We start from the raw sequence: 16,347 nt of genomic DNA, 5'->3' as shown, positions 1-16,347 counted from the left end.
CATATGATAAAAGTATGATTTTTACAAGAAATCCTTGATCCTTGAGCTTTCCTCTACCAGTATATATCAGTTGGCTAGACCTGATGTTAAACCTGTAAAACCCCTCAGTACATATTGATACTTGAGCTTTCCTCTACCAGTATACACCAGTTAGCTAGACCCGATGTTAAACCTATAAAACCCCTCAGTATATCTTGATCCTTGAGTTTTCCTCTCCTATAATTTTTCTCTATTTCTAAAAAAATGGAAAGACAATGGATATGGCCATTGCAGTTTCCACTGGGGTTGCTAACTTTTCTGTACTTGTAAATGTCAAACACATTTCCCACTCCCATATCACTGCATATTACCATACAGGATTTTAGGAAAGCTGGCCAACAATTCCTGTAGAAGTTATGGCAGCAGTATTGGTTTTCACGCAGCTTTTACAGCAAGAAATTTAGTTTTTAACAATTAAAGTGAACATGTCACCACATTTACCATATGCAACTAATGATTTGGTGCTGTAGGTCAGTGGTCCCCAACCTTTTTTGCACCAAGGACCAGTTTCGTGCAAGACAATTTTCCTAGGGACCAGGTGGGGGAAGGGGGCACAGGGGTTCTGGGGCGAGGCTTAGGGGTGCTAGTCGGCGCTGACTGATTCACGCGCATAACAAAGAGGAGAACAATAAGAAAAAAATATTTTTCATTACACCTCAGGTCAGACCAGCAATCAGACCCCCAATGTTAATCAGACCTCTGCTGACAGCCCTAATCAGACCCCAATGTCAATCAGACCCCCAATGCCTCAGATCAACCCCCCAACCTTTAGTCATCTATCAGCCCCCCATGTCAGCCCCCAGCCCTTATGTCAGCCATCAGCTCCCCATGTCAGCTATCAGCCATATGACAGCCCCTAGCCCTTATGTCAGCCATAAGCCCCCATGTCAGCCCCTAGCGCAAATAAAAAAAAAACACTTACCTCTACTGCTCCTGGATGCCACCGCTCCTCACCATCATGATCCTCTTCATCCTGCTGTCGGCTGTGTATCGTGGCGCACAGTGTGAGGTCACAGAGCGCCCTCACGCTGTGCGCAGCCCTGCACAGCCTATAGCCGAGCCGAGGACCAGGAAGCGGTGAGTACGGATCCTTCACCGCTTCCTGGTCCTCCTGTACTAATGAAGCGCTTCCATAATGGAAGCGCTTCATTAGTACCGCGTTAAAGACGGCCCTGATTGCCGCGGGCCAGCAAACAATCTTCTAGGTCCTGGGCCGCGGCCCGGCTATTGGGGACCGCTGCTGTAGGTCACACCACAGCAAAATCATCTCACTGTGATTGACATCAAACTGACATTCTAGTAAAAAGTTATGAATTGGTTGTGCACACCTCATATGGAGTATAATTTATGTATCAGGACTTGTTTTGGTAGGTACTAAATATTTATTGTACACAAATTTAAAATAGGTTGTATAAAAACACTTAATAGCTGAGCAATGTGTCAACAGAACATCTTCATATTTGATACCCGTGATAGAGGTTCAATCCTAAACGTGATTTTTGATACAATCTATAAGTATATTTGTATCAAAAATCACGTTTAGGATTGAACCTCTATCATGGGTATCAAATATGAAGATGTTCTGTTAACACATTGCTCAGCTATTAAGTGTTTTTATACAACCTATTTTAATTTGTGTACAATAAATATTTAGTACCTACCAAAACAAGTTCTGATACATATGTTATACTCCATATGAGGTGTGCACAACCAATCCATAACTTTTTAATATTATTTACTTTATAGACCGGGTGTGTCTATACTGGCTGGAGCACCCGTTCCACATTAGCAACTAGGTGAGCCGTCACAAAATATTTTAAATTCTTCTTTCTGACATTCTAGTGTGTCTGAAATCTTCTGCCTGTGCTGAGAGATAGATGGGCTTGCAGCAGTGACTTCATGGCTCGGGCAGTGTAAGAAGACATACCGATGACTCCACAACCTGCATTTACATATGGAAAGGTCTATTTTCAAAGTGGATTTACATTAAAATGCTGAGGCTCAGAGTTTTAAAAGACAGTAATGGTTTGTAATGACGGGTTCCCTTTAACATGCTATGGCCTGAGAAAAAAGGGGTTCTCCACTTCGGACAGTGGCTGTGCTTGGTATTGCAGCTCAGCCCCATTCACTTGAATGTGACTGATGACCGCCGTGTGACTTGCCTAGTATGAGGCCATGACACTCACCGGAGACAGTATTTCTTAAAAGGATTCCCTGACAGTAAATTGATCATAAAGTGTCCTTTTGCTGGGATACCCAAGAATCAGTTATTTGGGGAGGACCTTGGCTTTAACCACTTAAGGACCACAGGTTTATACCCCCTTAGTGACCAGGCCCTTTTTTTTTACAAATCGGCACTCCACAAGTTTAACGGTTTATTGCTCGGTCATGCAACTTACCACCCAAATGAATTTTGCCTCCTTTTCTTCTCACTAATAGAGCTTTCATTTGCTGGTATTTCATTGCTGCTGACATTTTTACTTTTTTGGTTATTAATCGAAATTGACCGTTTATTTTTTTTATTCTTTATTTTTTTTGCAAAAAAATTACATTTTTCACTTTCAGTTGTAAATTTTTTTAAAAAAAACGACATCCATATATAAATTTTTTTCTAAATTTATTGTTCTACATGTCTTTGATAAAAAAAAAAATGGTTTGGGTAAAAGCTATAGCGTTTACAAACTATGGTACAAAAATGTGAATTTCCGCTTTTTGAAGCAGCTCTGACTTTCTGAGCACCTGTCATGTTTCCTGAGGTTCTACAATGCCCAGACAGTACAAACACCCCACAAATAACCCCATTTCGGAAAGTAGACACCCTAAGGTATTCGCTGATGGGCATAGTGAGTTCATAGAACTTTTTATTTTTTGTCACAAGTTAGCGGAAAATGATTTTTATTTATTTTTTATATATATTTTTTCCTTACAAAGTCTTATATTCCACTTACTTGTGACAAAAAAGAAAAACTTCCATGAACTCACTATGCCCATCACGAAATACCTTGGGGTGTCTTCTTTCCAAAATGGGGTCGCTTGTTGGGTAGTTATACTGCCCTGGCAATTTAGGGGCCCTAATGTGTGGGAAGTAGTTTGAAATCAAAATGTGTAAAAAATGACCTGTGAAATCCTAAAGGTGCTCTTTGGAATGTGGGCCCCTTTGCCCACCTAGGCTGCAAAAAAGTGTCACACATGTGGTATCGCCGTACTCAGGAGAAGTTGGGCAATGTGTTTTGGGGTGTCATTTTACATATACCCATGCTGGGTGAGATAAATATCTCAGTCAAATGCCAACTTTGTATAAAAAAAATGGGAAAAGTTGTCTTTTGCCGAGATATTTATCTCACCCAGCATGGGTATATGTAAAATGACACCCCAAAACACATTGCCCAACTTCTCCTGAGTACGGCGATACCAGATGTGAGACTTTGTAAGAAAAAAAAACAACAATTTCCGCTAACTTGGGCCAAAAAAATGTCTGAATGGAGCCTTACAGGGGGGTAATCAATGACAGGGGGGTGATCAGGGAGTGTATATGGGGTGATCACCCCCCTTTCATTGATCACCCCCCTGTCATTGATCACCCCCCTGAAAGGCTCCATTCAGACGTCCATATGTTTTTTACGGATCCACGGATACATGGATCGGATCCGCAAAACACATACGGACGTCTGAATGGAGCCTTACAGGGGGGTGATCAATGACAGGGGGGTGATCAGGGAGTCTATATGGGGTGATCACCCCCCTGTCATTGATCACCCCCCTGTAAGGCTCCATTCAGACGTCCGTATGTGTTTTGCGGATCCGATCCATGGATCCGCAAAACACATACGGACCTCTGAATGGAGCCAGCCTTACAAGGGGGTGATCAATGACAGGGGGGTGATCAGGGAGTCTATATGGGGTGATCACCCCCCTGTAAGGCTCCATTCAGACGTCCGTATGTGTTTTGCGGATCCGATCCATGTATCCGTGGATACGTAAAAAACATATGGCCGTCTGAATGGAGCCTTACAGGGGGGTGATCAGGGAGTCTATATAGGGTGATTAGGGGTTAATAAGGGGTTAATAAGTGACCGGGGGGGGGGGGGGGTGTAGTGTAGTGGTGCTTGGTGCTACTTATTACAGAGCTGCCTGTGTCCTCTGGTGGTCGATCCAATCAAAAGGGACCACCAGAGGACCAGGTAGCAGGTATATTAGACGCTGTTATCAAAACAGCGTCTAATATACCTGTTAGGGGTTAAAAAAATCGCATCTACAGCCTGCCAGCGAACGATCGCCGCTGGCAGGCTATAGATCCACTCGCTCACCTTCCGATCCTGTGAATGTGCGCGCGTTCACAGGCAATCTCGGCTCACGCGAGATGACGCCTATTGGCGTTAGTGTGACCTGGGAGCGCCGCAGCAATGAATCCTTTCGGCGTTAGCGAGATGGCAGGAGGTTAAATGGGATTGTCCAGGGTTAGAAAAACATGGCAGCCATCTTTTAAGTTCAGCAACACTTCTGTCCACAGGTTGTGTGTCTTATTTCAGCTCAGTACCATTTGACTTTACTGGAGCTTAGTAACAGTACCAGAAACATGAACAGGAGTGGTGCTCTTGTTGGAAGAAAGTGGCCATGTTTTCTATTTCTAGACAACCCCTGTAAATGTTTTTTTCCTGCATCCCCACCACTGAAAATTAAGCATTACAAAGTACCCATTCAAATCAGTAGGTTGGGTGTCTAATACTGGACAGGTCCTCCACACACCTTAACTAGTGTTGGGCGAAGCGAGCTTCTGCTGCTTCATCCGAAGTCGCTTCGTTCAAAACTTTGGAATAATACTGTACGAAGATCCATCTCCATACAGTATTAGAATGTATGGGCTCCGATTAGCTTAAGTAAGTTATTCACGAAGTCACACAAATAACTTTTTTTTTTTAAAGTGGAAAACTTTCCGAGGTACTAGTTGGAAGTGAAGCAGAGTTCGGTTTCAAGTCGAATCAATTACCGAAGTCACACACGACTTCGTGGATAACTAACTTTGGCTTATCGGAGACCATACATTCTAATACTATACGGAGACGGATCTCCGTACAGTATTATTCCCAAGTTTTAAACTAAGCGACTTCGGATGAAGTATGTTATGCCTAATTTACACAGTCAGTGTTCAGTCAATGATTTCCATGATTTTGATTTTGAGCCCAAACCAGGTGCAGCTCTAAACATAGAACAGGTGCAGATCTTCCCCTTATACCTTATGTCTGTGGAGGCTCCAATCCTGGTTTTGGCTCAGTCACTGATGGAAATCACTGACAAAAATACTGACGTGGGAATAAGGCTTAAGGCATTAGTTTGTAATAAAAAGTTTAGTTCCTGTAGAAGACCAAACGTTAGTTATTGGGCTAAGCCTGGACCATGTAATGTTTGCAGATACGTGAATACAGTAGATTAGGGCTGCAGCTAACTATTATTTGAATAATCGATTCGTTGTCGATAATTTTATCGATTTAATCGGGGAAAAAACACCAAAATGACAAAAAAGGGGTTTATATGATTTTACTTGAAAAATTATGTTCAAAGGCCATAATAAAACAAATTGTGAATGGCACTGTTATGGGGGATCTGTGGATGGCACTATTATGGGGGGGGATCTGTGGATGGCACTATTATGGGGGGGGGGATCTGTGGATGGCACTATTATGGGGGGGGGTCTGTGGATGGCACTATTATGGGGGGGGTCTGTGGATGGCACTATTATGGGGGGGGGTCTGTGGATGGCACTATTATGGGGAGGGGATCTGTGGATGGCACTATTATGGGGGGGGATCTGTGGATGGCACTATTATGGGGGGGGCATCTGTGGATGGCACTTTTATGGGGAGGGGGATTTGTGGATGACTATGCTATGGGGGGATCTATGGATGACACTATATAGCATCTTATGCTATATGTGTCATCCACAGATCTCCCCCATAGCAGTGTCATCCACAGATCCCCCTCCCCATAACAGTGCCATACACAGATCCCCTCCATAACAGTGCCATACAAAGATCCCCCTCCCCATAACAGCCCTGGCCCCGCCGCTCACAGCAGTATTCCTTAACCGGCAGTAACTTTTATTTTAAATCACTTCTTTACCTTACAATGAAGCTCCAGTAACAGGCAGAGCGGGCGGCAGCGTAACGTCACTTACTCACGTGACGCGCCTGCTCCACCTACTTTATGAATGAAGCAGGCGGAGCATGCGCGTCACGTGAGTAAGTGACCTTACGCCGCCGCCCGCACTGCCTGTTACTGGAGCTTCATTGTAAGGTAATAAAGATGCGGTGATCTAAAGTTCAAGGACCCGCAGGCATAGCGCCTGACCGCCCGCATAGCAACGAATCGGCCGATTATTATCGATAACGTTGATTAATCGTTGCAGCCCTACAGTAGATGTTATTTTTTTGTTCGTCATCATAAATGTGTTTCATAAATCGCGTGCTATAAATGAAATATTCCAGAGATAAGGCACATTACTGCAGTTGACATAAGCAGGTGTGACTGTTTGGTCATCCTGTTCAGAGGCAGGATTGGTGTATACAAACTGCACAATTAAGCAACAATGTATTAGTAATCTGAGTTTATATTTTTATGAGATGTACCTAGCTGGGCTAGCCTAGATATGGATGATATGATCAGCCCAATACCCTGACCTCTTTAACCTTGCAGTTGGTGCCCCTTGTGTACCATAGACTGGGTCAGTTAGGCCCTGTTCACACAAGGTTTTTTTGCCAGCAGAATTTGACACAGCTGGCACTCCAAAAAGCAGCAGTTCTGAATCTGCCTCCAATAGTTTTCATTGGGAGGCCATGCTGCACTTCATGCTTCCGTGGTTTATACCCTATGACCATGCCAAGAAAGAACATGTCTCTGGAATCCGCAGCGGTGTCTGCTTGCAGTTTAGCCTCCTTCAGTGGGGCTAAACTATGAGTGGGTCTGCATCATAAAATTGGAAAACTGAGTCAGAAACCACAGCATATAAACCTTATGGTTGAGAAACTACCTAAATGTCTATTACACATGATTGTTGAGGGAGCACTACATGTTAGTCAATCAATTGTTGGCACAGAATAAGGAACCTCCTGCAATATCGATCCGTGACAGACAAGGGGCGAGCGACCCTTGTGTAGCAGAACTCCAATCTGTATAAATGTAAGATTCTGAAAACAGAATGTAATGTTAAAGGGGTTGTCCAAGTGTTTAATACTAATGACTTATCCTCAGGATAGGTCATCAATATCTGATTGGTGGGGGTTCAACTCATGGCACCACCGCCAATCAGCTGTTTGAAGAAATTGTGGCGCTTCGATGACTGTAGCTGCCTCTTTCTAGGCCAGTGACCTCACATTCATTGGTTACATGGTGGTCAACAGTCACATTCAGGTGAATGGGGCTGAGGTGCAAAACCAAGCACAGCCACTATCCAATAGACAGCACTGCACTTGGTAAGCTGTGAGGTGGCTGCAGTGGTCACTGGAGTTCGGCAGCCTCTACAAACAGCTGATCAGCTGCTGTGGGAATCGGACCCCACAGGGCAGATACTGATCTATCTGGAGGACAGGTAATCAGTATTAAACACTTGGAAAACTCCTTTATAACAAATCTATTCTTCCCAGACTTGTGAGCAGAAAGTTTGTTGACGTGTATTATTTAATAATTATAGTGTGGCTATCTCATTACCACCCTTCACATGCATACCTGTAATTCCGGTATATTGTTCTTCACGTGTTTGACTGTAATCATTATTTTTCCTCTCTGACAAGTATTTGTGATATGCTCTAATTTGAGAATGTTAATGATAGTGCCATGTATTTTTTTTTTAATGAACCCCTTTATCTTCACGAGACATGTTTCATTACTTTGTAGTTGAACAAGCATTGTCACTATTCAAGCCAAGGATCAAGTTTAGCTAAGAAGACCATTCCATCAGCTAGACCTGAATTCAAGATGCCTGACAATAACTATCATTGACATCAATAGAAAAGAATCCAGAAAGCTAACAAATAGCAACCATGTTATTTCATTGGCTGCCTGGCTCCTTATTTTTGTCATATGCTCATTCAAGCAGCATACATGTAAAACTTCCATAATGGAAGCAATTTTAGCAAAAAAAAAAAGAAATATATTGCCAGTAATTTTAACTTTTTTTAACTCTGTTCCACTGTGTTTCTATTACTTTAGTAAACTACAGTTTAATCACTTACAGTTGTTCTATAGTTAATACCTGCATGTTGATAACTGGTAATCGGAGTGCATGGTAATCCCATACTGTATGTTCTGCCTGTCCATCCCATCCATTGCTTTCTAACCAGTTTTAAATTTACTAATACCGGTCACCATGATAACGTGCTGCTTTGTTTCAATACTGTACTTTTGTGACAAGTTATTTTTTGTTCTTTTTCTTCCAGGCTTCTTCAATGCTGAGAGCGTCAATTGCACCCATGTACGTTCTACTGGCATAATGATCATGGTATTTACCTTAATGATATCGACCCTGTGTGATAACAGGAAGAAAAGGACAGCTAACAGTTTATGATTCTAAGTATACACAAACCAATTCACACCCTTGCACTAGCACATTACTATACCTATAGCACATTTCAGTGCCTGCTTACTATTTGGCATGCAAAGAAATGTAAGAAAGAAAATGTTGTCTTAGCCTTCCAAAAGTATACTCCAGACATGATAGCTTTGGGTGGAAAAATATCAACAATCTTAAGCAATAGTGCTGAACGTCACAGTCCTGACATCAGCAAAATGAGCAGAGTCTTTACACTGGTTATTGTCTTCAACTGTACCAATAAATTATTACATTGGGGATCATAGTGGTATTTGTCTCACCTAGATGTGAACTGTCTTAATCTTTTATAGTATTGTTTCAGCTTCACCATTTTAAGATAAGGTATTCTCTGTTAGTTCAAGATAAAGTTGTGGGTAGAGTCGGAATGTTCTGTTTACATATGCCCTGATAACAGTAAAAGCATCTTGCCTAATATGACATGCAGCCTACATGGACAGTGAATCCTATGGGTTGCCATGGATGGATATAATCTCCTATGGTATGGAATCTGTGACATGAGTAGAAACCAGTTCGTAGTAGCAAAATCAGGAGACAGAATGTGTAATTGATCATGCTAAAGGTCAGAGCTGGCAGAGTTCATGCAATACAATATATCAAGCCGACAAGATCAAAGGCAAGTGGCAGAAGTTCAAAGTCTGGGACAAGCCAAGTCAAACCAAGCGTTAGAAAAACTAACAAACCTATTGCTCAGACATGGTGCAATGGTTGAGGGGTAATTTAATAGTGATGGTGTTCTGTACTGAAAGAGTTAAGAACTGTTTAATTACTGAACGGAGTATGATCAGGTAACATGGGAGAGTCAGTGATCACAGAAAGCAGAGCTGAATTTGAAACATGGCACCTTGTCAGTGGCAACGGACATAGTGGATGGTGAGTGTGACATAATATTCTGTTGATTCCCTTTTTGCTGTCAAAACAGCTCCCACCCATGGAGACATGGACTCCACAGGACCTCTGAAGGTGTCCTGTAGTATTTTGCACCAAATGTTTACAGCAGATCCTGTAAGAGGTGGGGCCTCCATGGATCAGCATATCTGACAGATGATCAACTGTACTGAAATCTGTGAAAATTGAAGGACAATCAGCACCATCAAAATTTGGTCCACTGAGTTGCTCTGATTCTTACTTTTGCCCATTTTCCTGCTTACAACACAATAATGTCAAGATCTGTTTGTTCACTTCCTATGGGTGTACATACATGGTCCGACCATGATACAGTAAACACATCCTCAAGCCACAGCATCAAATGAAATACAATTGCTATATGGATTTTTTTTTGGGCCCATACACCCTATGGGTGGTAGGCATATAGTTAAATGCAATTATTATTTGCAGCAGATAGAGTGTGGCATAGCAGCGTCTATAGGGTGACCATGCATGGTGCAGCTGAGGCTTGGCAATTGCCAATTGTATAATCACAATTCCCAGGAATCCCTGCTGGCTTAGTGTGGTGATGCATGTTATAATGATCAACTAATAAACATTTGCTGATGCAGGTGAGTGTAACAGCGGCTGCTGTGCGCCGCTGTTCCCCTGCTTACCGCCGTGGTCCCGGGCGTCGTGTTCAGCAGTGATCTGCTGCCAGTGCTTCCCATTCACCGCTGCAGTCCTGGGCTCTGTCTGTGTAGGTACTGTTGTTCTGGGATCCGCTCCACAGTTTCCTCTCAGCCCTGGCCACGCATGCTTGTTGCTTGTTCCCTGCAGCACTTCCTTAAGGGCCGGCGCGCTTCACTTCCTGTGCTTTATGGGTTAGGTCATGTGACCTTGTTGACCAATCCTAGCCCTTCTGCACATATATAAGTAGCTCAGCCCCCCCCCCCCCCTTGATGCCGCAGTGTCAAGGTCCTTATGTCCTGCTAAAGTTCCTGATATCTGCTTGTGTTCCTGACTCGTACTTGTATTCCTGGACTCCGCTACCTGTTTGATCCCTGCCTGCTTGCCTTGACTCTCCTGTTGCTGACCCCGGATTGCCTGACCTGTGCCGCCTGCCCTGACCTATTGCCTGTTTGACTTTGCCTCTGCCTCATCCTTCGGTCCTGCACTGTTGCACCTGTTTACAACTCAGCCTACTGTCAACACCTGTACCTCTGGTATCTTGCTCAGGTACCTCCTGGTCCGCCTGGACCAGCTGCCTCGTGTGCCAATCCTCCTTAAGAGGTAGCCACCTGGTGTTCCCTTCGGGAAAGTCTATCCCCACTATCAGGGGTATTGTGAAGATCGAGAGGTTCACTTAGACAACGCCCTTAGAGGAGGTAGGACACGTGGCATAGTGGGTTCACACTCGCTGGTTCGTGACAGTGAGTCACATGTCTGAACAAAATACAGTCCTGATCAAAAGTTTAAGACCACTTGAAAAATGGCAAAAAATCATATTTAGCATGGCTGGATCTTAACAAGGTTCCAAGTAGAGCTTCAACATGCAACAAGAAGAAATGGGAGTGAGACGAAACATTTTTTGAGCATTCAGTTTAATGAAAACAACGAATAAACTGAAACAGGCTGTTTTTCAGCTGATCAAAAGTTTAGGACCCCCCCCCCCCCCCCCCCCCCAAAAAAAAACAGAAATCCAACTTCCAAACATGAACTCGGTAATGAGTAGCTCCGCGGTTATTGTTTATTACTTCCAAAATTTGTTTCGGCATGCTTGATGCAAGCGTTTCCATGAGGTGAGTGGGAACATTTCTCCATTTTTGTAAACTTCCCTTGCCATCCATCCCCAAAGGTTTTCAATTGGATTTAGATCAGGGAAACACGCAGGATGGGCCAAAAGAGTGATTTTATTCTCCTGGAAGAAGTCCCTTGTCCTGCGGGCATTGTGTACTGTAGCTTTGTCCTGTTGAAAAACCCAGTCGTTACCACACAGACGAAGGCCCTCAGTCATGAGGAATGCTCTCTGCAACATCTGGACATAGCCAGCGGCCGTTTGACGCCCCTGCACTTCCTGAAGCTCCCATTGTTCCACTGAAGGAGAAAGCACCCCAGACCATTATGGCGCCCCCTCCACTGTGGGGCGTAGAAAACATCTCAGGTGGGATCTGCTTGTCATGCCAGTAACGTTGGAAACCATCAGGACCATCAAGGTTACATTTTTTCTCATCAGAGAATAAAACTTTCTTCCACCTTTGAATGTCCCATGTTTAGTGCTCTCTTGCAAAGTCCAAACGAGCAGTTCTGTGGCGTTCAAGGAGACGAGGTCTTTGAAGACGTTTTTTGTTTTTGAAGCCCTTCAGTCTCAGATGCCGTCTGATGGTTATGGGGCTGCAGTCAGCACCAGTAAGGGCCTTAATTTGGGTCGAGGATCGTCCAGTGTCTTGATGGACAGCCAATTGGATCCTCTGGCTCAGTGCTGATTAAATTTTTTTGGGTCTTCCACTTGACTTTTTTGTTCCATAACCCTCAGGATCATTTAAGAAATTCCAAATGACTGTCTTACTGCGTCCCACCTCAGCAGCGATGGCGCGCTGTGAGAGACCCTGCTTATGCAGTTCAACAACCCGACCACGTTCAAAAAGGGAGAGTTTTTTTGCCTTTGCCATCACAACGTGTGACTACATGACAGAAAATGACAATGAATCCACATCTTTGCACAGATTTGGCCTTTTAAAGGCATGTGGTCCTAAAATTCGGATCAGCTGAAAAACAGCCTGTTTCAGTTTAATCGTTATTTTCAATTAATTAAATGCTCAAAAAATGTTTGGTCTCACTCCCATTTCTTCTTGTTGCATGTTGAAGCTCTACTTGGAACCTTGTTAAGATCCAACAATGTAAAATATGATTTTTTGCCATTTTTCAAGTGGTCTTAAACTTTTGATCAGGACTGTAGTATAAATAACTCTGAATAGATATGAAAAACAAATTCATAAATTGAGCCATTGCATTAGTATCCTATTCATATTTAGGCTAAACCACTTTAAATGGCCATCTTCACCTCACACATTGTTCTGTTTTACAGGAAGCCTCAAGAGGTGCCCTTGTTGCCCTCTCTAGACTATGAAAAGCTGAAGAAAGACTTGGTATATGGCAGTGATCGATTAAAAACATTGCTGTTACAAGCCTTACGATGGGTATGTATCTTTAGGTCTAAAGAGAATCTGTGCATCAAAATTGTATGCAAGTGCGTCCAAGTACAGTACCTACCAAAGTATCTATATTCTTGCTATTTACATTTTAGCTTACCCTCGACTAGCTTAGATTGCCTGGCAATAAGTATAACAGACATAACAGCATATAAGCCTGCATCCTCAAGCATTCACACCTCAGCATAGATATCTTTAAAAAAAAGTTAAAAATGTATTTTTAAACAGTGTAAAGTAGAGCGGTATTTTTTGTTGGAAAAAGTGGACACTGTAGATGCTTTGCATCCCAAAGAAAACTGTACTATAAACATTTTTTATGGGTCACATAAAACAGTTAAAAAACTAAAAGCAATATACCAGAACTGCTGTTTTCTTTTTTTGTAAACGTTATTTAAGTTTGGTCACAAAAGGAAATGGCATATTTCCCAAAATTATAAAAAAAATGGAACAAACGTTTCTGTCTGAGCTAAGTGTTATACAGGTTGATCAATCCTAAATCTGTTAAGACCATTGGACAACTGTAATAAAGAAAAAACGGAAAGTGTCTCCTACTGATGGGACAATTGTACCTTTTTGCCCCTGTTTTAAGAGATTCTTATTGGTTCTCGGCCTTCTATATTTTTTTTTTCTTCAAATACCAAATGGTATATTGAAAACGGTCCAATAATGCCTGTCTCATAGAAAGCGGTAAAGCTGCAATATATTTAGACTGCAACAGAAAAAAACTTTAGTTCATTTTTCTGAATTGCTGTTTTCCATTCATCTAGCCTACCAAAAAATGATGCCAATAAAAACTACAAATCGTCCTGCAAAAAACAAACTCACACATGTACACAATTAGAAAAATACTGTAGTTATGTGGCGACGCAAAAACCAAGTAAAGTGTGCAAGTAGTATAACTTAAAGGGGTTATCCAAGGGTATAAAACTCCCCCCCGCCATTTGCCAGGCCCCTCATATTAAATATACTTACCTGGCTCCCCACGTCGCTCCTGGTCTCCGCACCGCCGCAGCCACTTGTCCCTATGCGCGGATGAAAACTTCTGGTGTTGGGGGGTGTAACTTTGGTATAAAGTTACCATGTTATTTATACCACACAATGAACACTGTGTTGCTGCAATTTAGGACAAGCCCCAAATTAGGGGACTTCACCTCGTTGCCTGTGGGATTCAAATTGGTTTATAAGTTCTCCCCATGTGCCAGGAGATGCAGTCGACCTAAGAATCACACAGCCAGACACCTTTGCTGGTTAAAGGATTCTCTGCCGGGCCACGCCCGTAGATGCTCCTGATGAAGGGGATCCCAGTGACCCCGAAACGTGTTGAGCCTGCTCTTACCCCTACCCTGTGCTAATAAAAAAGGAAAATTACCAGATGTACCATTTTTGACTGCTGTAATTTCCGGACGATCCTACAGGCGACCCAGGCGCAGGAGGAAGCAGAGTGGGTGTTATGTGCTTTATCCCACCCTGCCCCTCCTGGGTGAAGTGAGTTTTAACTTGAAACTTTTATTTTTTATTCTCACTGCGTTTTTAATCCACTATTGGTTTTTAAAAGGTGCTCTGCTTGTTTATACAAACGTTGTGATTTTAAAAGCTATAGTAGAGCCACCCCACATTTAGCCATTAACTACAAGTGGGCTATTACTTCTGAGGCATTTGGCGCCAGATACAGTTTTTTTTTCTCTTTTGTGTTCTTATCCTTGTACTATGTCCACTTTAGGTTAACTCCTATCTGGACAATATACCTGTGGCAGCCTACCACCTCTCCAGTAATTAAATATCCCCGGAATTTTACATTTTATATTAACGGTCCTTCTCTTTTGCACCCTGCCTGGATATCCCAGACTCTTTACAAACAAAACGGTCTACGACTAATCCCCTCTTTTTTTTTTTTATTCCTCCTATCTCTGTCCACGCCCGTAGAGACAGTTTTATTAGTTGTACATTGGGGGTCTAGTCACTACCCCCTTTAACCATCCTCTTTAATATGACCAATCAGGAATGAAAAGACCGAATACAGAAATTAATTCAGACAGCAACGTGCTAAAATCTAAAGATTAAATGTGAAATATAATGAAATTTTGCCATTCATCTAATTCCCGTGCCTAATATAATGCTTGCTCGAGCAGGTACTTCCTATTTGCGTTTTAAGCCTTATTTATTGTTCCTATAAATGATAGTTTCATAAATAGGGTAAAAGAAAAATAACAAGTTGTTTACTTCACTTCGTGAGTTCACGTTCAGATTACTGGGATTAAGAGGGTTAGGAGACAAAATGGATGCCTTCTCAGAGTACAACTGTGTTCATCTAAAATCAGTTTTGGCGGATCGGATGCGCACCCATTCACTTCAATGGGGCCGCAAAAGATGCGGACAGCACTCTATGTGCTGTCCGCATCCGTTGCTCTGTTCCGGGGTCTGCAAAAAAATATAACTTGTCCTATTCTTGTCCGCACTTTGCGGAAAAGAATAGGCAGTTATATTAAAAGCTGTCCGTGCCATTCCGCAAATTGTGGAACGCACACTGACTCCATCCGTGTTTTGCGGATCTGCGATTTGCAGACCGCAAAACACACAGCGGTCGTGTGCATGTAGCCTAAGTGGAATCGGTCTGCATTTTTATGCTGTCCTATCTGGGCCTACATTAGGGCTGCACGATAAATCGAAAAAATAATCGAATCACGATAATCGGCAAATGCGATATGGCGATTTGGCCGACCCGAAAATGCTGCGATTATATATGAAGGGGCCCCGCGCACATAACTGGCTTTGTGTGTAAAGTATTTTACTAGTGTGTGAAACAATCTCTCTCCTATTGATAACATGGCCAGCCTCTGTACTCACTGTCACTATGAATGCACTGCAGCGAACGGCAGCGAGCGGGCCGGCCGGCGCGTGACTGACGTCACTTAGTAACGCTCCTGCTTCCTAAAGTGGGAGGAGCGTTACTAAGTGACGTCAGTCACGCGCCGGCCGGCCAGCTCGCTGCCGCTTGCTGTAGTGCATTCATAGTGACAGTGAGTACAGAGCCTGGCCATGTTATCAATAGGAGAGAGCTTGTTTTACACACTAGTAAAATACTTTACACAAAGCCAGTTATGTGCGCAGTTTAGGACACATGAGGGGACACATAGGGCCATGAGGGGGACCAGCATAAGATGCTATATGTCTTATGCTGCCCCCCCTCATGGCCCTATGTGTCATAGCACACATCCCCCATAACAGCGTCCTCCACAGATCCCCCACATAACAGCATCCTCCACAGATCCCCCACATAACAGCGTCCTCCACAGATCCCCCATAACAGCGTCCTCCACAGATCCCCCATAACAGCGTCCTCCACAGATCCCCCATAACAGCGTCCTCCACAGATCCCATAACAGCGTCCTCCACAGATCCCCCATAACAGCGTCCTCCACAGATCCCCCATAACAGCGTCCTCCACAGATCCCCCATAACAGCGTCCTCCACAGATCCCCCATAACAGCGTCCTCCACAGATCCCCCACAACACAGCGTCCTCCACAGATCCCCCACAACACAGCGTCCTCCACAGATCCCCCACAACACAGCGTCCTCCACAGATCCCCCACAACACAGCGTCCTCCACAGATCCCCCATAACAGCGTTC

General features: G+C 43.4%; 1 protein-coding gene across 4 annotated transcripts in view; it reads left to right on the top strand.

Annotated features, from left to right (window-relative positions):
* Positions 1–16,347, top strand: part of ARMC9 (armadillo repeat containing 9) — a 154,196-nt gene that overhangs the window by 71,375 nt on the left and 66,474 nt on the right. For all 4 annotated transcript variants that reach the window (XM_040428453.1, XM_040428451.1, XM_040428452.1 and 1 more), the window contains 2 exons: positions 8,469–8,503; positions 12,594–12,705. In XM_040428453.1, coding sequence (XP_040284387.1) covers positions 8,469–8,503; positions 12,594–12,705 — 147 coding nt within the window. The remainder of the gene's footprint in view (positions 1–8,468; positions 8,504–12,593; positions 12,706–16,347) is intronic.

This window comes from Bufo bufo, chromosome 4 (genome assembly GCF_905171765.1).
Source record: "Bufo bufo chromosome 4, aBufBuf1.1, whole genome shotgun sequence".
NCBI classification, from domain to species: Eukaryota; Metazoa; Chordata; class Amphibia; order Anura; family Bufonidae; genus Bufo; species Bufo bufo.
Note: the sequence above shows the minus strand (reverse complement) of the source record. Positions and strands in the feature narration are given on the sequence as shown.